We start from the raw sequence: 25,281 nt of genomic DNA, 5'->3' as shown, positions 1-25,281 counted from the left end.
AGTTAAATAAACACTATGCATGCATATTCATCTCCATCATCTCATATCATGCATTTTACTGTAGATCATGGAGGGATCTAGGGGAGTGCAAGGGCAATTGAAGAAAGTGGACTTCTTATTATACCGTGCCGAGAGATTGGATCACCTCTGTACCTTGATGCCACGAGAGGCTCGTTTGGAGTTTGAAAAATCCTATGGACGAGTTCTCGACTTGATGAAGATTTGTGTAGATCCATCCTTTCTGAGAGCATTGGTCCACTTTTGGAGTCTCGATCTACATTGTTTCGAGTTCCCCCAGTTTGACCTAGTTCCTACTCTCGAGGAATACGAGCTCATGCTACGATGGCCCAAATCAGCTGGGGTCTATATCTTTCATGATAACCATGTGGCCGTGGAGAGAGTTGCCACTCAGGTCAAATTACCATCACGATCAGCTGCCTTGGTGGGGAACGGCAATGTTAAAGGTTGGAAGCTTGCTATGATTGAAGACCACCTTTCTTCCTTGGCTGGTGAGGGAGATTGGTTAGCTTTCAACAAGACTCTAGCATTAGCTGTATTTGGGATGATCCTTTTCCCCTTCTACGCTAACACAGTGGACCATGCTGCAATGGACGCTTTCTTCGCTTGGGACGTACACATGAAGAGTCCCGTGCCTGCCATTCTTGCCGACACCTTGCTCTCTGTTCATTTGTCTCAACAGAAGCAAGGGAAAACCATTCGATGCTGCACCTCCTTGCTGTATGTATGGGGCATTACACACTTCTATGCTTCTAGTCATATGGGGACCTTGCCCGATCCATTGAGGAGTTTCTCCAAGATCCCCGTACGCCGCCGATATGCTTCCGAGTGGAAGGAAGAAATGGAACAGTGGAACATTAATCACTTCACATGGGTTTGCCCTTGGTTCCATCCGAGCCATATATTGACGAGATGCGGCAGTTATCCAAGCATACCATTGATGGGCCTCAGAGGTTGCATAGCCTACTCGCCTAAATTGGTTATGAGACAACTAATGAGGACCCAAATTATTCCTACTAAAGAGGAGCTTGGAGGGTCGTGTTTCTCCTATGATTCCGAACATCAAAGGGATATGCACTCTGTCATAAGAGCGTGGGAGAGACCAACCTATGAGGGAGATCTCGAACTTGGAAAGCCTCGGGTATCCGTCTCCATTGATTATGAGGAATGGAGGAGCAAGAGGGTGGTGCCTCAACCATCCACTTCTTGTGCAACCACAGCAACAAGGAAGGCATTGCAAGAACAAGTCGACGCCTTGACCAAAAAGCTGGAAATTATGGGAGCTCAAATGAGAGTTCTTGAAGAGAAAAATGAAGAATCCAGTTTTACTATTGACGGTCTTCAAAGGCAATGCAAGAAGAAAGACCACGAGATAGAGCGGCTCAAGGATGAGTGTGCTAACCTCAATGAGGAGACTACTCGGGCATCCAAAATGCAAAAAATTGAACCGAGTAGTCAACTCCAAGAAGTCAACGCAAAGATAGCGCACCTGGAAGCCGAACGTGCAAAGCAGGCACAGTTGATCAGGGACATGCAAGAGGACTTGCTATCGACTCGATCCGACGCACAGAAATGGCGGGAAGTCGCTCAACGACAAGCCGCAAACCTTTCCGACTTCCGCAAAAAGGAAAGGGAAGGATTGGCACGAATGGCTAAACTCCAAGAGGAGAAAGATCGAGCCGAAGACGAGCTGAACGAGCTGCAGGCCATGATCAACTATCACACTCAGAAAGCGAAGGAGGCTCAGAAGACTTGTGATGATATGAGCCAAGCCGTCCACTTGCAAGTTGAAGCAATGGCACGCCATGTTGAGGAAGCCGAAGAAGAATGGCAACGACGTATGAACCCGCCTGTGGGTTTCTACCGGCTTTTCTCTTTTTGTAAAAAATTGCTTCAAAGCATTGTATAAAAAGTTGTGCACTTTCTTCAATGAATAAAATCGAATTCTTGAGATTTATCGCCTTTGCATCTCATTAGTCATTCATTTTGCATTTATCTCTCCTAGTAATTAATAATAAAGATTAATAAAAAGAAAGAATTAATCGATGTATATGTTCAGAATGGATCGCACGCCATTTGTGATAAAATGCAAACCAACAACTACGCAAAGCGAACACACGACGACGCCGTTGTTGGTAGTCAAGATAGAAAAAGGGGAAGGCCCCACGCCGTTAAGGATTGTCGTTCCAAGACCTTTCCCTTACGAATCAAATAAGGCTGTGCCATGGATATACGACATCCATACTTCTACCGGCAGTGATATCTCCAACATCGCTGGACTTGGGGGCATGACTAGGAGTGGCAGGATCTACACTCCCGAAGATCTGCACGATAAAGCTCCCAAGAATAAAGGAAAAGAAAAGGAGAAAACCGAGGAAGATAGAGAATCCGAGGAGGAGACTGATGAGCTGTTAAAATTCATCAAACAAAGCGAGTACTCCATTGTGGATCAACTTCACAAGACACCAGCAAAGATCACTTTGTTGTCATTGATCCTAAGCTCCGAACCGCATCGGCAAGCTCTGTTGAAGGTCTTGAACGAGGCATATGTGTCGCATACCATCTCCCAAGACAAGTTTGAGGGAATTGTTAGCCACATCACGGCTAATGACCACCTCACTTTCACCGATGAAGAAATCCCCGCCGAGGGACCTAATCACAACAAACCCTTGCACATCTCTGTAAAGTGCAAGGAGTACCACATCGCAAAAGTCTTGGTGGATAACGGATCTTCCTTGAATGTGATGCCCAAAAGAACTCTTGATCAAGTGGCAATCAAGGGAGTCCAAATGCGCCCGAGCAACATGATCGTTCGAGCTTTCGATGGTTCTAAGAGAGAAGTGGTGGGAGAAGTCAATCTTCCGATCCAAATTGGACCTACCATCTTCAACGTCGAATTCCAAGTGATGGATATTACTCCTGCATACAGCTGTCTCCTAGGCCGACCTTGGATTCATGATGCGAAAGCTGTGCCCTCTACGCTCCACCAAAAAGTCAAATTCATTGTGGGTGACAAACTGGTGACTGTACAAGCTGAAGATGACATACTCATCAGCAAGCCATCCAACATACCTTATGTGGATGCAGCAGAGGAAGCTTTGGAAACCGCCTTCCAAGCATTGGAAATTGCCAATGTTGAAACGTTTCCCCGAGAAATGAAGAAGGTAGCCCATATGCTCACAAAGAACGGATACTTGCCAGGACAAGGATTGGGCAAGTACTCCCAAGGAATCCCGGAGCTACCTATTATCAAGGACAATCCGGGGAAGCAAGGGTTAGGATACAACCCTGTTAAAGATCAAAGAACGAAGAGGAATCAAAATCCTTCTCGACGTTCTTTAAGCCAGATCTTTAGGAAGGCTGGTTCACAAATGTCGAGGCCAGCTGTTGTCATCAAGTGTCTTTCTCCTTCCGATAGGGATGTATAGACTCAGTGACTATTAGAGATCACTCCTCGGGGACAGCCCGACCCCCGAGCCTCGATAGGGCACATGTTTCCATTATGATTAGAATAAAATCATTCTTCATTAATTTCTTATTGATTCTTTTCTTGCTTACAATAAAGTTCTAGACCACATTATTTAACCCTGTTTGAATAAACATAAATGAGGTTAAGATCGTCTTAATAATCAATAAACCCGCATCATTTTTATGTGGAAGTGTGCATGACAGTTTGGAGCACCTTTTCTTGGCATCAATAAGTGCCATCATGGATAAAGAAATACTAAAGATAATAAGCTCGGCAGGAAACCCAAAAAGGGGACTGCGCAAAAATAAGAGCAAAAGACCCGCTAGGAATCCCACAAAAGGGTGACCTAGGCAAAAGTTAGGGTTACAAAATGAAGACAAAAACCCGCTAGGAATCCCACGAAGGGGTGACCTAGGCAAAAATTAGGGTTACAAAATAATGAACAAAAACAAAAGTCCTCTAAAATACCACGGAAGGGTGTTTTAGGCAAAAATAAGGACGATCAAAAAAACAAAATAAATCCATGATGGTACCATCAATTGAATTCAACAAGGGGCTCAAGAAAAGCTATCCAAGTTGTCAAAGCACAATCATTAATAACAAAGATGTGCTTAACCTCATAAGTGTTTAATCGAACAAACCTAAACACATAAGCCTACCATGGCCAGCCATTCTTACAAAATCCATTTTTCAAAAAATAAATCCCCTCTAAAACACAAACTTTTGAAAAATATACCCTTTCCTTCTTTTCTCTCTTATCCCAACGATTTTTGAATAATCTAGTGGAAACATGGAGATATAGTGGTCAATAGGAGGGTTGACACATCTTCTAAAGAAAGGGAAGGATCATTTGGTTGATGACACCAAATCTCAAATATAATACGCATCATTCCTCGGTTACAGAAGTCGGCAGCGCACAGCCCGTCTAAGAGGAATGGCAAAATCCAAAAACGCATCGGTTAATTCTTTTGAAAAAAGAGTCAAATAGAATTAGGTGCATCATACCGCATACATGCATACAGATGATAGGTGTACTGGAAGATCACTTATTCTCTGTTTATTGAAAAAACAAACAAAAAAAAAAAAAAAAAAAAAAAAAAAAAAACAACAACAAAAAAATATATAAACTTCAGAAAAAACAATGCGCCCGTACCATGTTCAGTACACCCGTACTAAAATTGGGGTTATGAACAAATTTTTAACTCAAACATGGGCGTACTGAAATGGATGCGGCCGTATTGGCCATAAAGAAATTTTCAAAGACCTCGTCATGAGGCAATTGCATAAAATAGAAAAAATAGAAAAAATTGCTTGTGTATGACAGCAGCAAACAAAATGCAAAGATTCAGAAAATCAACAGCGTCATACAGAATAACTGAGCCTGGAGAGGCTTGCCGAAAGAATACTCTCAGAATAACTGAGCCTGGAGAGGCTTGCCGAAAGAATACTCTCAGAATAACTGAGCCTGGAGAGGCTTGCCGAAAGAATACTCTCAGAATAACTGAGCCTGGAGAGGCTTGCCGAAATAATACTCTCTCAAAATAACTGAGCCTGGAGAGGCTCGCCGAAATAATACTCTCTCAAAATAATTGAGCCTGGAGAGGCTCGCCGAAATAATACTCCCTCATAATAACTGAGACATTTCTGTACAGAAAAAGCCGAAAAACAACAGAAAAGGCAAAAATACAGAAAAAGCCAAAAAATGACAAAAAAGGCAAAAATACAGAAAAAGCCAAAAAAATGACAAAAAAGGCAAACATACAGAAAAAGTCAAAAGTCGACAAAAAAGACAAAGATTTCACATCTTTCAGAATAATTGAGCCTGGAGAGGCTCGCCGAAATAATACTCTCAGAATAATTGAGCCTGGAGAGGCTTGCTGAAATAATACTCTTTCAGAATAATTGAGCCTGGAGAGGCTTGCAGAAATAATACTTCCTCAGAATAACTAAAGCCTGGAGAGGCTTGCAGAAATAATACTCCCCCAACTGTACAGAATAATTGAGCCTGGAGAGGCTTGCTGAAATAATACTCTCATCAGAATAACTGAGCCTGGAGAGGCTTACTGAAATAATACTCTCTCAGAAATAACTGAGCCTGGAGAGGCTTGCCGAAACAATACTCATTCAGAATAATTGAGCCTGGAGAGGCTCGCCAAAATAATACTCCACATCAAAGAATAATTGAGCCTGGAGAGGCTCGCAGAAATAATACTCCCCAGAGAAACCTCAACTCACGCTCTTGGACTCAAAATCCCCAGCAAGAGCTATCAAAGCAAAATCGTCAAAATCCCCAATGGAAGTACGATCACCCAAGCAGAATATCCAAGTCAAAGGACTTAAACTTCCTCAATGAAGATAGCTCTCCAACTCAAGTGTCGAGTGAGGCTAAGCCTGTAGAGGCTTCCTAAATAATACTCTGGGATACATAAGATCCCCAAATCCCCAGTCGCCTACTCAAGAGGCATCCCTGCAGAAGGAGAAAGAAAATAAAAATCAATAATCATTCCCCAAGTGGAATCTGGCTCTCAGCCAATCATTGAACGTCAAGCTGATATGCCTGACAGAAGAGGCTAATCAAAATCAACGACAATATCCCCCAGTGGATAACAGCCTACACAGAGGCAGCAAAATCAGAAAACTAAAAGAGACACCCGAACAAGGATAACCGGGATACTCCACCAACGTCGAAAGGACGTCAGCCAATCATAAGGCACCGCTCACATCAGAAAGAGCATCTTTGTGTCTACACCCCAAAGGAATCAGAAATTCTCCAGTGGGCACCAACTACGCAATGGAAAGTTGGGACACAAGAACCTATGAGTAACTGCACATCCCCTAGACGGATCCCTGCGTTATCCAGCCCCTAGTGGCACAAAATCAGAAACAACCGTCGAAGCAGCATCGTGGACTGTGGAGACAAAATCATCACAAATCCCTGGAAAGGAGATATTCACGCTACCCCCGTCGTCACAAACACGGAGGTATGCAGCTTCCGGCTCGGACAATGAGCGAAGCTATCTCTGGAAAGGGGGTACTCACCGTTCACCGTTGTCACAAAGGTACTTAGTTTCCGGCTCGAACAAAGAGTGAAGCTAAGCCTGGAGAGGCGGTACTTACAGCTTCCAGCTTGGGCAACAAGCAAAGCAAGACCTGGAGAGGCAAAACTCACACTGCTCACCGTCGTCACAAAGGTGCTTAGTTTCCGGCTCGAACAAAGAGTGAGACTAAGCCTGGAGAGGCGAAACTCACACTGCTACCGTCGTCACAAGGGTACTTAGCTTCCGGCTCGAACAAAGAGTGAAGCTAAGCCTGGAGAGGCGGTACTCACAGCTTACAGCTTGGGCAGCAAGCAAAGCAAAACCTGGAGAGGCTACTCGACAATTTTCCACCGGAAGACGCTACAAGTCAGAAGGTCGGCGCATCACCCGGACAATTGGGTCAACTCCTTTACTTGTCAGCCGGTACACCAAAAGGCCGTCCGACTAAGTAAAGGGGGGGCAGCTGTAGACCCCTGAAATTGTCCGGGTCGGAAATAAAGCTTGAAGACTCTCAAAGACTGAAGGAAGATCAGCCAGAAGGACTCCCGGAAGGCCCTAGGAGGGTTCTCTGTAGGTCTAGAGGTCTTAGAATAGCTCAAAATAAGGAAGTGGAGGGAATGAAGCCCAATACGGCCGTACTGAACTTAATACGGCCGTATTGAAGCTTCAATACGGCCGCAGTGAACTCAATACGGCGTATTGAAGTTTCTGAAACTTCAATACGGCCGTACTGAAACCAATACGGGCGTATTGAAATTTCTGAATTTCAATACGGCCGTATTGAACTCAATACGACCGTATTGAAGTTCAAAAATTTCAATACGGCCGTATTGCTCCTGTAGGCCGTATTGCGCCTATTCCCTATAAATATGACGTCAATTGGACGTCATTCCACACTTTTCAACATAGTTTGAACCCTCTCCTTGAGTATTCTGGGGTTTTTGAGCAGTGTTCTGCCCTAGAAATCACTCGGAGAGTTGATCCGACGAAGTTCTTGAGCCCCGAGCCATTTTGCTTGAGGATCGAACCTAGTCGAGGGGAAATCTTTTTGATTCCCTTAGTTAAAATTTTGTTCTAGGAGAGCGAGGAGCGGGCTTGTAGAGCGAGGGAACGCCAAAACGCTTCCCAGTTCATTTTTTATAAAAAGCACGCTTCAAGAGGTTTCCCTTCAATCCTTCCTTTTACTGCTTTCTGTGTGCACATTTAAACTGTCATCATGTAGATAGTCAATTCATAATTGTTTAGAATAAATAGGGGTAATTTAGTAATTTTATACTGTTCTTTTAAAAATAATCTGTCATAGGGAACCCGAAAGGGGCGCCGTGGGGTGCTAACACCTTCCCCACGCGTAACCGACTCCCTTACCCAACTCTGGTTGTAGTGGCCAAAGTTGATTTTTAAATCAATTGCCTTATCCCTTTTTCCAATGTTTTGAGTAAAACATTGGTGGCGACTCCACGAACCCTCCTTTTATGAAAACCGCTAATCCATGGAGGGTCCCGCTTGGGATTAATATGGATTAGTGAGCCTCTTAATAAAATTGCTCGTTTGACGAGGTCTCAGTTTGAGAATAAGTCATTCTAGCAATCCACATTTTTCAAACAAATAAACGAGTCCAACCATCCTTCGCGAATGCCGAAAGCCCGTTTTGGGCCGGTGGCGACACATGCGTGCCATTGCCAAGAACAAAACCGTGAGGCTGTGGGCCAAAGCGGACAATATCTACATGCGGGTTGCTTGGGCTGTTACATTGGTATCAGAGCCGGGACCCGGGCCGGTGTGCCAGCGAGGGCGCTGGACTCCCTTGAGGGGGGGTGGATATAGTCCCACATCGGTTAGGAAGGTGAACGAAGCATGCCATATATATGGGTGTGGATACCTTCCTTGTGTAGACGCGTTTTGGGGTGGCATGCGTGCCATTGCCAAGAACAAAACCGTGAGGCCGTGGGCCAAAGTGGACAATATCTACATGCGGGTTGCTTGGGCTGTTACAAGCTTTCTAATCTGAATTTCAAGAAAAGTCAGAAGGAGTTAGTGATCTAGAGGAGAAAAGGAGTCAAACAGAGAAATTTGGGAGAGAAAGGAGCTCACTGACCCAGAGACCTTCTCTCTAAAACTTCTCTCTAAAAACTCCAAAACTCCTGAAGGCCCCCAACCCCCTATTTATAGACTTTCGGATTGGCCCAGAACGGCCCGTACCGAATTCGGAACGGCCCGTTCCGAACTCCCAAATCACGCACAAAATTGACGCCCAGAACGGCCGGTTCTGAAATCAGAACGGCCCGTTCCGGAACTCATCTGGAACGGCCCGTTCTCCTCCCGGAACGGCCCGTTCTCCCTCCAGAACGCCCCTTCTCCCTCCAGAACGGCCCGTTCTCAACTACAATATGTAGTTCAATTCAGTAGCTTGGAACGGCCCGTTCCAGTTTGGGAACGGCCCGTTCTGGGCTACTGAATCAGCCTCTTTTTTTTTTTTTTTTTTTTTTTTTTTTTTTTTTTAACAATGTTACACAATCCACATTAGAAAAACCTACCATATCGAGATCCATTGATGGTTTAATATGCAAACAATAGTTTGGGGTTCCACAAAGATACCGTACAATCCTCTTGATGCCTTACTAGCGATTATTTGTTGGATAACTCATATACTAGCTCAATTTATTTACTGAATAGGCAATGTTTGGCCTGGTATTAATTAAATATTGTAGGACACCAATAGCTTGTCTAAAAATAGTAGGATTCTTTATTGGTTCACTTTCATTGGTAAACGACCTCCCTATAACTATAGGTGTTGGGCACGAGGAGGCTTGATCCATTTTGAATTTCTCGAGGACATCTACAATATATTTGATTTGTTTGAGACAAATTAGGTGTGATTGAATCACTCACTCATTTCAAAAGCCCCTTGAAGCATGAGAAGAAGAGGATTTAAAAAGGTAAAAAATGTGATTTTCCAAATTTACAAGCCTCATAAAAGTTAAACCAATCATCTTTTGGAACATTAACATTGCAACTTCTTAAGACTTTATCCAAAACTTTACTACTAGGGTGTCCAAACCTCTTGTGCTAATTCTCCTTTATTGATAAATAGATGTATGAGTCATCATTAGGTTGAGCATTGACATTAAAGAGTTGGTACATGCCATCTTTAACCTTCCCTTTTAGTAGAACCTTCCTTGTCATCTTGTCCTTCATAAAGCAATCACTTGCATCAAACTCAATTGTAATATTATTGTTAGTAGCAAACTTAGAAACACTTAGTAAATTTGTAGTGATCTTTGGCACATAAAAAAGATCATTTAGGTTAAGAAATCTTTGACAGATGTTTAAAGTTGTAGTACCAGATGCATGTATTTTCAACCTCTCACCATTACCAATAACTAGAGAAGCCTTACCATTATGTTAAAAAATTTCCTAGAATTGATCATAATCATGTGTGACATGATTGCTAGCACCACTATCAAAATACTACTCTGGATCTTTAATTGAGTTTGGCGAGGCAATAAAGGCATTGTGATTTGGCAGTGTCTTTGTTCTTGCATTTGAAGATTGACTCATGTATGATTTATCAAATCTATTAAAAGCATCACACAATAGTGTGGCCAAATTGTCCACACACCTAACATGTTGGTTTGTCTCGAGACAATCTTCATTTTCCTCTTCCACTTCTGAAATTATTTCCTTTCCAGCCTCCACGAGTGTGAGATTGATTCCCTTGTTGATAAAATCTAGTTGCAACATATGTTAAAGGGCTAAGAGTCAAATTTGAAAAGGAACTTAATTGCTCAAGTTTATTTTTAAATGCTAGGAGTTGTGCTTGCAAATCATCCCAATTCAAATCATTTTTGTCAAATAATTGGACTACTATAGCATTATAGTCAAAGTCCAAGCCAACTAAAGTCTAAATGATCAGATCAATGCTAGAGATGGGACTTCTTGTGAGTTTGAGATCATTTGCTAGTGGCTTTATCTTTATGAGATACTCCTCTATCTTCATTGTGTTGAGCATTGAGCATCTTCCCAAAGCTCTTTAGATGTTTCACAGTGTTAAAGTTGGGTGATAATATCTTTTGCCATTGTGTTAAATAGCCATCCCAATATTTGTTAGTTAGTGGCCAACCATTCCTCATAAACAAGATTGATTTTCTTTGTTGATCCCTTTGAGATAAATTGTTCAGGATACTATGTGAATAACCAATTTTATCGGAACATATTATTTTCAAATAAAAAAAATTAAGGATGACAAGTCAATTACAAAAGATAAGGTTGTAATGCTTACTTACGGAGAGAATATAATGGTTGGTTAGTGGTGTCTAAAAAATAGGAGATGGTGAAGAGGAGTTGGTCAAGAAGGGATAAGCCTGTTACCATTTGCTTCATTTTTTGCTATTAATAAAAAGACAAATACACTCTCAAAAGGGGAACTGATCGGCGAAAAAAAAAATCAAAGATAGAAAGAGAAGAGAAATACTTGGGAAATGCTAGAGATTAGGAGAACAATTTTGTACAACATTTTACAAAAGCAAACTAACAATTGTTGTGGTGTCAATTAGAAGCCAAAAGCTTACATCATCCTTCGTTTGGATATCATGTTATTTACAAATTCAATAAATTATTTGTTTTACTAGTTTATACTCTTTTCCTTATCTAACTCTCTTTTATTTCTTTACTATTATGTTTCTTTCCCTTTTCATTTTAATCAACATGTATCAATGCATATTTTATATATATTGAACTTGCAATGTAATTCACTCATTTTTCAGTGCAATCGATCTTTTTCCCCCCTCTTGTTTAGTGTAATCGGTGTCTAATACTTTGACCATTAAGTTCTAGAAAAATAAAAATAAAAAATGTTATACAAGTTATCCTTCTCTCTCTCTCTCTTTCTTTATCTCTCTCTTTATGCGTTATTTAAATTAATGATATGATAGTCTACAATTTAATCATTTTTTCTTTGTATTATTTAGTTTTTTTTAATATATACTAGAGATATATGCTCAAGATAATAATATGTGATTTGTGTTTGAGTAACTTTTTTTTTTATTAAATTTGTGTGATCATTCATAATTTTTAGGGTTTCAAAAACATATATTTTAATTCATACAATGATTGGTGATATTAATTGAGTAGCAATTCTACTATTAATATTACTTAAATCATAAGAATTTATAGAATAGTTATTTGTTTATATTTTTGTACAAGGATTTTCTTTTAATAAAAATGCATAAAAAAGTGAAAGTTGTTATTTTTTGATAAAATATTAAAAATTTAAAATACATCAATTGATAAGAATAATTGAATACCAATTTTTTATTTAATGTTATTGTGAAGGTTTATTAATTAAATAAAAAAATCCTTTTTCTTCATTTATTAAAAAATAAAGGATCAAAAAATATTTCTTAGTAATGAAATAAACATTCGTAAAGTTAAGTATTTTGTTCAATCTATAAAATTATTGCTTTTTTACATGTAATTGGTTTCTGAACCCAACTCTAATTTAAAAAAGACCATTTTCTAATTTTTTTTAATATTTTCTCTCTTAAAATAAAATATTAGCGAGGATTTCTTTAAAAATATTTATGTATCATTCCGTCGTAATTTTGATTGTGACACACTCCGTTGTCATGATTTTTTTAGTGTGAATTAGTGGTGGAATTCATGGTTGATTGGACCGAGCTAAATGCTTTAAGAGCTTCTGATATCAAAATAGAAAAATAAAGAGATGTGAGTAGTAGATAATTTATCATTTATTAATCAGTATTAAATAAATATGCAACATCTTAATAACAAATTACAGGTATATCGAAAAAGGTAATTATGTTTCAGTTATGTAGAAAATGAAAAGTTATCCAATAATAAAAGCTCACAGGTTTGTTAGAATTATATTTTGTAGTGGATTTTGAATCTGTAAAACTAAAAATGTGTTAATAGATAAATAAAGTGTTGATAGGCATGTTAATTGGCGTGATCTGGTGGAGTCCACAGCACATGGTGGGCGCGACTTGGATTTCCTGTGTTTTCACGTTTTTATGTTTGATAGGAGTAGTTGATACTTGATACGAGATACATAGTCGTCGCTCGCTGGCATTCATTGGCTGCCACGTAGCTCCAGTCAAATACTTCATTCCGATCCCAGCATTTCATTTGCGCGTTTCCGCTTTTCATTAATTGCTTGCTTTTACTATTTTATTCGTTCAAAAATTTCAACCATATGAATACGAATGAATGAATGCATGTCATGTCTATGTCTATCATTCAAGGTTTTAGTCAAACCCCAGAGTCGTAAATTCTCAGCGACTTTTCCTCTTTATACCTCCCTATTCCCTACTCCCTACCATTTCTAATCTCCGTTTCTGTAAATAGCTACGCATCCATTTTCAAATTCTCTTATTATTTATTCAATCCAACCACCGTGCTCGTTTCTGGAAATTCAAACTTGTTTATCTTTTGCGCAGGGGTTGCCTTTTCATTTGCTGTATTCTGTTGCGTTGCATTTTTTTATTTTTTTTTATTTTTTTATTTTTCTGGTCCTTGCTAACCTTTTGAGCAAGATAATGGGAGCGGTTTGTTCGGCTGGTATGGTGGAGAAAAATGCTGAACTCGGAGGGAAGAGTTCGGGCTTTTCTGGGAAGCTTAAGAAGGAAAATAACTATGTGAATCGGGGAGAAATTTTTTCAGATTCACGGTCTAATACTGGTGCTCAAGGTAAAAAGCAAAAGAAGCGCGACACTGAATTTTCGCATGAACTGGGTTTATCGACTCCTACTTCAACTGGGGGAAAACAGGTGTGTTTTTATTTGGAATGTTGACAATATGCACATATCATTAGGGAAATTTAGGATCGTTTCTTTGGAAATTCGTAGGTTGGAATCAGGGCTTTCGTATTATACCAGAATTAGATGTTGAGCGAAATTACATTGATGAAATGTCGGTTATGAATTAATTAATGACGTGTTTCTGAGTAAATTAGAGTTTCTGGGCTGGCATTTCATAGTATGTTAGGGAACTTCTGAATTGGAAGTTTAATGTTTCATGATTGATGTCTATTTTTTTTTTTTTCATAGGTGAACCATAGGGGTTCTTTTCTGGGAAAAGCTAGCGAGAGGGCAGTGGAAGTTCTGGACACACTTGGGAGTGGCATGCCAAAGTTAAACACTAGTAGTGGGTTTGTCTCTGGCACGACTTCTAGAGGGAAGAAAATATCAGTATTGGCATTTGAAGTTGCTAATACAATAACCAAAGGAACAATTTTGCTTCAATCACTTTCTGAGGAGAACATTCAGTTCCTTAAAATGGAGGTTTTACAATCTGAAGGGGTTCAGCTACTAGTTTCCACTGATATGAAGGAGCTAATTAGCCTGGCTGAGGCTGACAAAAGGTTCTAGCTTGTTTGAAGAATAGTATGCTTGTTTCTCATTGCTGTGCGTTTTCTTTATGTTCTTATCATTGGTTATTTGGGGGAAATTTGTAGGGAAGAGTTCAATGTCTTCTCACGGGAAGTGGCTAGATTTGGAAATATGTGTAAAGATCCACAGTGGCACAACCTAGATCGATATTTCTCAAGGTGAGTTTCCTTGTACATTGCTTATGACAAGATTATGCCAACTTACCATGTTTGTATATTTAGCTGATTGCAATCACAAACATATCTTATTAAAGTCTTTGTGCAAAAATATACCAGATTACACTTGGATGCCCCGGGTGACAAACAATATAAGGTAGAGGCAGAAAAGACAATGCAGGAGTTTACCAGCCTAACTCGGCATACTGCTGTAAGCTCATTGTCATTTCAAATTAAGTTTTGGGTATTTCTTTTTAATCTCCTCAGTGAACTGAATAAACGGCCGAGCAAAATTGTTGTCATCATTTTAGCTTCTTCGATGTATGCTGCATGATTTTGATTATTAAATCTTTGGTATTATCTGTATGTAGTTCTTTAGGCATAATGCCAGGTTTATTTATATTTGTTCATGTTATGCTTTCTGAGTTCTTTATTGGTTAAAGTTAGGTCTTCCAAATGAATGTTTCTTTAGCAGTTCCGTCTTTATTAACTGATTTTCTCCCTTTGTATAGGAACTGTACCATGAATTAAATGCTTATGAACGTTTTGAACAAGATTATTTGCAAAAGATTAAGGAGATGGAGTCCTTAAATCTTCCTCTAAAAGGTTAGAAACATTAAATAGTTTTCCCTAATTCTCTTCCAAATAATACTTGGTATTTTAATATTACAATTTTAGTTTTATTTTTATTATTATTATTATTTTTTTTTTATTTGCTCAGTTTGGTATCGTATTTTAATATTTGAGATGGAGTGTATAATAATCTCACACACACAAAAAATTATTGGTTTATACTTCATAAATCATAATATTTGTTACCCAATGTTATGAGCAATAAAACCCTTTTTTCTAATAAAAAAAACCTTTTTTCTGCTGAAATATATTCTCAGCCATAGAAGTAGTTTCCATGACGCGTTTGGATTATCAGTATGGCGTACATACATACTATCAGCAGGACACATGCAAATTTAAATCTGGAGAAATTAACTAATGATTGACAGCTACATTCTCTCTAAAATTGTAGGGGAGAGTATTACAATGTTTCAAAGCGAGCTAAAACACCAAAGAAAGTTTGTTAGGAGCTTGAAAAAGAAGTCTCTTTGGACAAGAAATTTGGAGGAGGTATATTATTATCAACGAATAATTCCTAATTTGCATCTACTATTGTTGAATTCAGTCTTTCCCCACGTTTCCTTCTTTGAAGTGTAGAAGTGAATACTTTATACACGCAATTTACAACAATGGACTTATTGTGTTGGAATTGAATTTGCTTATTGCAGATAGTTGAAAAGCTCGTTGATATTGTTATCTATATACATCAAGCAATTTATGAGTTCCTTGGAAACCATGGTACGAAATTGTATCTCTTATGAATAAAAAACCAATGTTGTACCTAATACATCTTATAGCATATGCATCTCTTTATGCACTAGGAGTCTAGGAATTAACTTGGGGTTTGAAGTCTGAACTTGTCCTTTTAATCCTGCACCTACACTTTTTGTCGAAGAAAATAAATAAATCAAGCATGCCTTCTAACTGTATGACATAATTCTGTGTAAAGCAAACGGACTGTGGATTATTTTTCCAATTTTTTCTATGCTCTTGTTTTTGGTTCAAATGTAACTTGAAATAACCAGCTGCCTTTCTCTTTGGGTTGAACTACGTAAAATTAATGACATCAGATGCATATTTACAAAGAAAATAAACCCTTGAAATTAACACTCTATATGTCTCTATTGTACAATTTATCACTGAAGCTCAATTTGGAATCATGGTAAGTTATGTGACTGTAATCAGCTGAATGAGATTACAACTGTTCTTCAGCTAAACGATCTTTTCTGCTCGGACCGATTTACTCTGAGTAAAAACATTTGGAAAACTACATTCATGAATTGACTTGCATGACTTGCTTTTTGTGTGTGCTATCTATCATGTAGATCTCGTTGGCTGGTCATAAGAACTTGTGAAATTTTGGATTTCATGGCAGGTACATCTGCAACCAAGTTCAGTGAGGGTCCTGAAAGACTAGGAGAAGCCGGTCTTGCGCTGCACTATGCTAACATCATCAATCAGATAAATATGATTGTATGTATCATGCTGATAAAATTTGTAATAACCTTATCAAATAGATGTTTTTGCTAAAATAACGTTTGTTTACATCAGGCATCTCGCCCAACTGCTCTTCCTCCAAACACAAGAGACACATTGTATCATGGTTTGCCCAATAATATCAAGACTGCTCTTCCATCCCAGTTACAAACCATTGCTGATATGAAAGAGGTATACCCTCTCTCTACTGGATATTCACTGCCTTCCATTTTCTAATTCTATTTATGTCAGTTTTTGGGGGTTAGTCACACTCACGCCTACATCACGAGGATATGGTTTTATTTCATTTTGGATTATGCTAAATGACAGCAATTTTATGTGTAGCTCTCCATCACTCAGATCAAAGCTGAAATCGATAAGATTCTCCAGTGGCTTGTACCATTTGCGACAAATACAGTCAAGTATGATACGCAATACATTGTTTGCATTTTGTATATACTTGTCTTTTGTCTCCCCTTGTTGGTCTTATTTTCTTATATTAAAATGGGCTAAAGCTCCCTTTAATTGCTTATTTATCTATTGATATTCATGACAGAGCACATCAAGGTTTTGGATGGGTTGGCGAATGGGCAAACACAAGGTTAGTCGTAAACTTGGATACTCTTATGGATATAATTGTGTTTACATGTGTAATATGAACAAATAACACCTCCAAAGAAGGAAAACTCATGATAACTCTGTTCTGATATTGTAGTAATGACTTTGGCGATGACACCTCCACAGAAAGTAATCTGATTCGCCTGCAGACACTTTATTATGCAGATAAGAGAAAGATAGATATTTACATCATTGAGTTGTTGGCATGGCTTCACCATTTGATTAGCTTTGTAAAATCTAGACAAAATACATTGAGACCAATGCCTATAAGGTCTCCTCCTAAGGGACTAGAACTTCAGTCTAAGATGCGACAGTTTTTAATTCTGTCTGTGGATAGTAGCAACAAGCCGTTGGGATCTCAAATTTCCCAGGAGGATAGGAAATTATTGGAGGAGGTAATTGCAAGGAGAAAGAACCCAGGACTTAGCAAAAGCGAGGATCTTGGTTTGGCCAAGAAAAGACAAATCAAGGACTCTCATGTGGCCAAAAGTGCTGGGAGTTCGCCTGCTGGGGAATTCTTTGGTGCAAGACTCGTCTTTAAACCCCAAAACCATAACGTTTTGGATATTATGGATGGGTTGGGTTACTGAAATCTTCATCTACACTCTCAGGGGTTCTCGCCTCTTGCTCTGTTTTTTCTGTTAGAATTCTTCCTAGTCCATTTTCTTGCTTGGATAATAGTCATCATTCATTTCTATACAATTATAGTTATGTATATATCTATATAAACAACTAACACCTGATTTTTTTAACTTACAATTTATTTTTTGTACAGAGAATGAGGGAAATAGTTGAATTCCTGTTGTTCAATTTATTATTATTTTTTGGTGAATACATTGTTCTCCAGTCTCCAATTTTGTTGTTACCAGATGCAGTTTACCTGTTGATTTGGGAATCATATCTCTTGCTTTAGGAATCTTCCCAGTTCCCATTATTTTCATATCTATGAACTTCTTTTTAAGTATTTTCTTGATATGGGTTCTAAACATATTTATTGAGGAACATTTACACTCTGTTGAGATGAGGAGTAAGGAAGAAGTAAAAAAAAAAGAAGATAAAATGAGTTGAAAATTGATACTTCATATAGTAAGTTAGAGTCAATATATATGAAGCACAAGCTTTGACACACGCATACACCTAACGAAGCACAAACTTTAAAATATAGGACACTGGAGTATTGCACATATATACAAATATATATATATTTTAAAATTGTTATAATTTTTTTTATATAATTCATTTATTTTTTTCCTACTTCCTTTTTCATTCATTTCAAAGTTTGATAGCAACCCATTTCATGACATAATGGACCTACTTTTATAGGTTTTAGTAGTTGTTGTATTTCTGTGTGTTTTCTTAAGCACCAAAGCAAAGCTAAAGAAGGGGTTGGATTGCTATATATCCTTTCTTTCATTCTTTCTTTTTAAATGGATTCTCTGCAGAAAGTTTTCTTGGTAACCCAAGCAGCGGAACTGTATATATACGAATCAAATAGGAAATATCTCCGCATGAAAATTAAATTTCAACCAGCTGTGTCGTCCACATATATAAGTTACCAGTTGGATAAACTATCTACAATATTTTATTGTATCGTATGTCATATTGACGGCATTTTTCATACCGTATAGCCATCCTTAAATTAAGAAAACCCTTACTAATGATCATGCAAATTGTTTTGTCTAGCCAATCAACCATATTTGTACCCTAGCATGAGCCATGCTAGTAGGGCTGGTAGATAACGTTTATACAAGATATACACCGGTAAAGAATTTGTCACGATTGCACACTACAAAAGCTTGCTGTTAGGAAATAGCAATCTTAATACCAATTAATTAATATTAGCATAGATACCAACTTCAAATTGGCTGGGCTTCTTTTTTCATCATCTTGATGTCATACACAGCAGTGTTGGAAGCATGCGGAACATTGGGTGGTGGATTGCTTAAACATTGTTATCACTTCAATTCCTCTTAGATCAATTCAGAGTGATTAGAAATCAAATGTGGCCATTTTATTTGGATTTTCTGAAAGACGTACAAAAATAATATGTTATATGAGAATCTATGACGAAAGCTTGTTGTGCATTATTCGATTATTTGCACACTCACTCTCAACTTTGGTTTCCAGCTCATTCTAATATTTCACTTAATTTGGAGCCCTTCGAAGTCTTTTTCTCACTGACCGCATCAATAGTTTCCGAGAATCTAAACCTGAAACGCAGTGTCGGATTTCTTCTTTGAAGTCTGAAACCAGTTCTTGAAAACTTTGAACTTCATTAGCTTCATTTGAAAAATGTTGGAAGGGGTAAAAAGAAAGATAATTATTTATTAAGAGTGTGTTTGTACTGAGATTTTGATAGAGTATTTTAATTTTTTGAAAAATTTTAAATGCTCCGATGTAAAATGTTTTATTTGAATGAAAAATATATAAAAAATTTGAAATTCAATAATTATAAAATTCTTTAAAATTATAGAATTTTAAATTCTTTTAAAAAAATAATAAGAATTTAATTTTTTTTTTCTCTTACCTCGCTCTTCTCTCTTTAAAAGTTGACATAAAACATATCAATAGTTTATTTTAAAAAAAAATTATTGAATATTTAAAATCATTTTCTAAATTAATAAATATTATCTAATATTATTTTTAAAAATTATTAAATATTTAAAATTGGCTAATACTTAATTTTATAAAATTAAATCTTCAAATTTTAATATATATATATATATATATTTGTTTAAAATCAATTTTATCTATGATGAAAATTATATATATATATATATATATATATATATATATATTTGTCTAAAAATTTTAATTTTCTTAAATTTCTAAAATTTAACGTTCAAACACACAGGAAGGATTTTCTGTTTCATTTCATTTCAAATTTTATTTTTCTTAAGGGGTAGTATTTTTTAGGAGACCTGAAGTTTTGTTCCAACACCCATTACTCATTTTATTTATTTATTTATATAAAACTATCAAATAAGAGAAAAATTTTATTTGATTTTTTTTAATTTCTCTCTTTAATTAAAAAAATCTCTTGGTATTATTATTCGTTGAGATAAGACTATCATTATAATAGTTGTATTCTTTATGTTAAAAACAAGTATGACAAAGAATAGCAGAAATTTGAGAAAAAAATCAAATGAAAGAAACTTCTATAAAAATTAAAATGCCTAAATTAATTTTAATTTATGAAAGAGATTTATTTTATCTTTTTATTTTCTTGCCATGTTAAATGTTTACAAATAAGTTTTATCTAAACAAAACTTTGGTGAGAAAATATGGATTGCTGCGCGCGCGCTAAGCTCTTTTAGATCAACTTCTTTTGAACATAAAACAAATCGAATCGCATGCAGAATTGTAACACATGCAGAATTGTAGGACAAGGTTAGTGTGTTGAGACTGTAATAGAAGATAAAAAACTAAACATGATTACTTTCTACAAAATGCCATTCAACACTAACAAAAGTGAGTTTGGGGAGTATAAAATGACCTCCCCCCCAAAGACTTCAGTTTGGTAGTCTAGGTAGCATACCAAAATGCAACACCTACAATTGAATTGATAGATAAGATTGTGGATCAACCTTGAGGTAAACTTGGCCAGCGTTTGGACAACTTCAAATTGTTTGGTATATAGACTTTAGGTATCTTTCACGGAAAATAATCTTCTTTGAATTGTATAAGATCACTGTGAGCAACAAATTTTTTTTACCGAGTATTTAACATAGTTAAATATCCCAGAACTTCTTGACACCTAAACTCAACGGGAAAAGTTAGTAGTCCTTGCAGCGGTGCTTTTATACTTTAAGTTCCGTTTTGAATAAAGAAAAATCAATCAGATCTTGAATGCACTGAGAACTCTGTCACCAATTTGTAATCTACATACTGGCTATAATGAACAATGACGGGGTTACATTATTGGTGTAAGACAAAGCCAAATCAGTGTCTTGGCTAGTTTCTCAAACATGAAACACATGACCTTACTTTGACATAATATTTATAACATCGAAATGTTCTTGCAGATATGACAATGTTAGAAGTATCCAAATGGAGCTAGGTAAAGCATAGATTGGCTAAGGGACCGATGAAAAAATTTATTTATTAGGAGGGGAAAATTAAAAATAATTTATGTTTTGGGAAGGAGAATAAGCTTGAAACATATATAAGACGCCTTCCTTCACTTCAATATACGAAACATTTTGCTGAATAGGCAATTTTATACTAGAAGGTGGAGTGCACCTATATTCGTGCTACTAATCATTAAAATTAAAATAAGAGTATACATGGGATATATGCAAGCATGTAAAACATCAATTGAGCTTTTAAAATTATGAAGATCACATCGACTTGGTCATTATCCTTCTGAAAACAATAGTCATTAAAAACATACAGAAATTTGTGGAGCTAATTGGATGCTGAATATGATAAGATGAGGTCATTTTTTGTCTTACAGTTGTTTAATATACTTTATTTAATCTTTCTTTATGGTGATGATGTGATTTTATTAAAAAGGTAGATTACTTTCTGTAACTCCGAAAAAATAAAGAGTGGGCAGGGGAGATAAAGTGCTTTGTGATGAAATTTATTTTGTCCATAGATTTTGTGTCGCCGTGGGACCTCTTTTTGTTCATCTTGTGTGTTGTTTCCTTATACAATCGATCCATTGATACCAATTTCTAACGAATGAAGTTGAAGTTTATTAATATCCCGATCCCCGTATTCACTGGTAATTTTGGTATTCAAGTTCAAGGTGGTGGCTTCGGTTGATGTTTCAGACTTTTTTCCACCCAACTTTCAAGTCTTGATAACCATTCTGTGTGTGTGTGATGATCATTGGTTGTGAGTCTTGTAAGTTGTGCCTCTGTGGGTAACTGTGTACGCATTTATGGCTTTCCTTGTTCTTCAAGGTTGTGTCTTCGGTGGATTTTTCAACCTTTCTTCCTCCCAACTACGGTGATTTGCTTGAATTGGAAACCAAATTGATAGGAGATAAAACAGAATGAATAGAAATGGAAAATAAATAAAATGAAAATGCCGCATTATTTAGATTAACAGAAACAAAAGAAAGTAAAAAAATTCTTATACTTAGATTTTTTTTCCCCATTCAATATAGCATTCAATACTTTTTTAAAAGTGTGAATAAGTAATAAATGAAATAAAATGAAGCCGAACGTTACAAAATTGATACTGGATTACCACGTGAGTGCTCCCCGGAACCAGATGGGTCCCCCAGTAAAATCCGGGGAAAATCATTAGTATTTTTTACGGAATCATACCACATTTTCGTAGATTTTTCTCTTGTAAAAATAATTTTTTTTTTCCTTTTGATAAACATTTTGCAAAAAGAATTATATTCACTTCACAATATTCCTTTATAAATAGCCATCGTTCCCAGCTCCGTTCCTTTATATTTTCAGACTATCTAGCTATCTCACCGTTGATTCTAGTCGATTCGATTCTCATAACATGGATCAGTTGACACTACCATTTCCATTCTCACTAACACTGCATCTATTACTATTAGCATCAGGTAAATAGCAAAGTGACAAGTAACAAAAACGCTAAAACCAAACTTTGGCTGATAGATACTTAAACAGTTAACTAATTTGGGTGCAGGTGTAGCATCAACAACAACGTTCACCGTCATTAACAAATGCGACTACACGGTGTGGCCAGGCATTCTCTCAAACGCCGGAGTTCCGCCGCTTCCGGTCACCGGTTTCGCTCTCCAAACCGGCGAGTCCAAAACCATAACCGCTCCCACCTCTTGGGGCGGCCGCTTCTGGGGCCGCACTCTCTGCAGCCAAGACTCGGCCGGAAAATTCTCCTGCCTGACGGGCGACTGCGGCTCGGGGAAGATGGAATGCGCGGGCAATGGCGCGGCGCCGCCGGCAACGCTGGGCGAGTTCAGCCTGGACGGCGAGGGAGGCCTGGATTTCTTCGACGTGAGCCTGGTGGACGGGTACAACGTGGCGATGTTGGTGGCGCCTGAGGGGGGCTCCGGCGAGAGGTGCACGAGCACGGGGTGCGTGGGGGACTTGAACAGCGCGTGTCCTTCGGAGCTTAGGGTTGAGAGCGTGGAGGGGAAAGGGAGCGTGGCGTGTAAGAGCGCGTGCGAGGCGTTCGGGACAGCGCAGTATTGCTGCAGAGGCGCGTATGCGTCGCCCAACACTTGCAAGCCTTCGGCGTACTCGCAGATTTTCAAGAGCGCTTGCCCACGCGCCTACAGCTACGCGTACGATGACAGGACCAGCACGTTCACGTGCGCTTCCTCTGCGGATTACACCATCACTTTTTGTCCTTCCGCTAACGCTAACCCCAGGTAATTTTCCTTCCTTCCTCTTTAACGCTTTTAAATATCAACGTTGCGTTGCGTTGCTTCCTTCATCCTTGTGCTGGGATTCACGATTCACCACTCACGCATTTTTTCCTCTCTTTTTCTTTCCTTTTTTACTTCACACGTTACTATATAATTTATTTATTATTAAAAATGATAGGAGGTAATATTATATTTTCACTATTTGTATATAATTATACTAAATTAGATATATATGCACATAAAAATTATATAACTGATATTAAATTCCAAGTGTGTGGTTTAATGGTAGGGATTGATTTACGTTTAAGTAAGGTCAGAGGTTCGAATCCTGCCTTGTGTATGCAACCACGTTAAATCTTGGGGCCAATTATCTAACTCTTTAGAATGTCTGCTGTTTATAAAGCTAATCTTTCAAAGACTAAAATTATATAGAAAAAAACTCAAATTTATAAATTCATAAATCAATTCTTGCTCAAAAATGAATTTAAAAGCTAAGTTGCAACTTGCAAGTAAAATAGAATTCCAAAAAACTAAAACGTAAATTTATTTTAGTTTTAATAGTTATTTCATTATATATGTACTTTATTTTTGTTTTAAAACATGTTCGTTCGGGCCGTAGATGCTACTTATATTCTTTTTTAATGCGAGAGTAAAACCAACGTGTAGCCAATTAATTCTAACTCAAATAATTGAAAGTGAATAGTACATTTGAGTACATCTTCTTCATTTAACTCAGGAGCTTCTAAATTGAAAGAAAATGAAATTTTACTCTAAAAGAATCGTGGTCCAATATTATTGTCCATCCGAAATTAACATTTTGTTGAAATTACAGGTCATATGTCGAAAGTTAAAGTTGTGCTTAATATTTCAGAAGAAAGTGATTGTCAAACTATAAGCCATATTTCAATCTACTAAGAACTCGCCACTATCCAAGCAGGATAAATATGTTAGAAATATTTTTTTTGTATCAAATATAACTAATTAGCTGCATACATCATCATATAATTGTTTTGAAAATAATGGACGACAATGCGGTACTGCTCATAATTCCACATGAGGCAGGGGAGCAAGTTTTGACGAAAGACGAAGGAAAGTGGGTAATTCAATTATTATAGTAATAGTATTTTCAGGTATCTAATCTGAATAAGTTGCGTTTAGCATGATATGGTATTATTTATTTACTGCACATGAGGTTCACTGATCTAGTCAATAATGTTAGAATCACATGTTGTGCTATTGTCTTCTTGATAGTATTATTGTTATTGTGGATTTGCAGTCAGAAATCATGGCAGGGGCAAAACCCGAAATCAGATAGCAGTGGTTCTGCGTCGCCAGAGCTTAACAACAGCACAATGGTATATGTAGGTGCCATGGATCAAAGTGAAATATCCTGGTCGGCAGGTACACATGTATGGGAATCTCAAGCCATTGCTGCCTTTGTCAGTATCACCATGGCTTTTTGGCTCTTGTGCCACCTCTACTAATTAACTTCACCAGTTTTCTCCAAACTAGGCCCATGTCACTATGCTGGGCCTCGTGAGTTGAGAAGGGCCCACAAGTTTCAACCACAACCATATGCGTGTCACTTTACAAGTGTTTAGTTTTTGTCCTGGACCCCTAGCTCAAAAAGCAGAATCCGATGTTGCAATTAGCAATGGTTAAGAGTGAAGAACCCCCCAAAATTAAACTACATACTATATGGAGGAAAGGTAGTGGGGCAATTGATAGGTTTCTTGTAGCTTTCTTTTTGGATGAATAGGTAGACTGTAGAATTCTTTGTGTTATGGGTGATGAGATTCGTTTATTGGTTCGGAAGACTTGGACTACATGATCACAAAAGCAAATGGATTCGTAGTAGAGTACTCCTGTTATTTATGCATATTAGGAAAACTAATTTTATTTATGTATATTAAAAAAAAATAGTTATTCTTATTAAATTTAACTACTCTCATAATATATTCTTATTATAAATATCAAAAGAAATAATGTAATTATAATATTATGTATTAAAGAATAAATATTTTACAAAGAATATGGAGAAAAAGTAGTTAAAATTCACTTAAAATTTAAAAATTATATATATGTTTTTTATTTATAATAGAGAAAAGAGTAGAATTTTACTGCCTTCTATTTCAACGTGCTGCTAGCTAGCATGACAGTATTGTTG

At 37.4% G+C, this 25,281-nt stretch overlaps 2 protein-coding genes across 2 annotated transcripts; both read left to right on the top strand.

Moving 5' to 3' along the window:
* Positions 1-12,612: 12,612 nt before the first annotated feature.
* Positions 12,613-17,624, top strand: LOC109815672 (protein PSK SIMULATOR 2). Its single transcript, XM_020380451.3, has 12 exons — positions 12,613-13,310; positions 13,590-13,903; positions 13,997-14,089; positions 14,207-14,297; positions 14,599-14,692; positions 15,111-15,208; positions 15,367-15,436; positions 16,074-16,171; positions 16,250-16,366; positions 16,520-16,596; positions 16,731-16,775; positions 16,890-17,624. The coding sequence occupies exons 1-12, from the start codon at positions 13,080-13,082 to the stop codon at positions 17,380-17,382; spliced, it is 1,821 nt and encodes a 606-aa protein (XP_020236040.1). The 5' UTR covers positions 12,613-13,079; the 3' UTR covers positions 17,383-17,624.
* A 4,542-nt stretch (positions 17,625-22,166) lies between these two features.
* On the top strand, positions 22,167-25,056 carry LOC109815682 (thaumatin-like protein 1b). Its single transcript, XM_020380466.3, has 3 exons — positions 22,167-22,325; positions 22,412-23,117; positions 24,391-25,056. Exons 1-3 carry the CDS (start codon positions 22,262-22,264, stop codon positions 24,596-24,598), a joined length of 978 nt encoding a protein of 325 aa, XP_020236055.1. The 5' UTR covers positions 22,167-22,261; the 3' UTR covers positions 24,599-25,056.
* The last annotated feature ends 225 nt before the right edge of the window (positions 25,057-25,281 follow it).

Source organism: Cajanus cajan, chromosome 4, assembly GCF_000230855.2.
Source record: "Cajanus cajan strain Asha chromosome 4, NIPB_CcT2T_4, whole genome shotgun sequence".
Taxonomy (NCBI): domain Eukaryota; kingdom Viridiplantae; phylum Streptophyta; class Magnoliopsida; order Fabales; family Fabaceae; genus Cajanus; species Cajanus cajan.
The sequence above is the reverse complement of the archived record's forward strand: the minus strand, read 5'-3'. Positions and strand labels throughout refer to the sequence as shown.

Excerpts from the sequence above, each read along its gene's own strand:
- LOC109815672 (XM_020380451.3), top strand. The coding sequence starts at position 13,080 with ATGGGAGCGGTTTGTTCGGCTGGTATGGTGGAGAAAAATGCTGAACTC. Across the intron at positions 15,437-16,073 it reads TGAGTTCCTTGGAAACCATG|GTACATCTGCAACCAAGTTC; the intron begins GTACGAAATTGT and ends ATTTCATGGCAG. Across the intron at positions 16,776-16,889 it reads GGCGAATGGGCAAACACAAG|TAATGACTTTGGCGATGACA; the intron begins GTTAGTCGTAAA and ends CTGATATTGTAG.
- LOC109815682 (XM_020380466.3), top strand. The coding sequence starts at position 22,262 with ATGGATCAGTTGACACTACCATTTCCATTCTCACTAACACTGCATCTA. Across the intron at positions 22,326-22,411 it reads TCTATTACTATTAGCATCAG|GTGTAGCATCAACAACAACG; the intron begins GTAAATAGCAAA and ends ATTTGGGTGCAG. Across the intron at positions 23,118-24,390 it reads TCCGCTAACGCTAACCCCAG|TCAGAAATCATGGCAGGGGC; the intron begins GTAATTTTCCTT and ends GTGGATTTGCAG.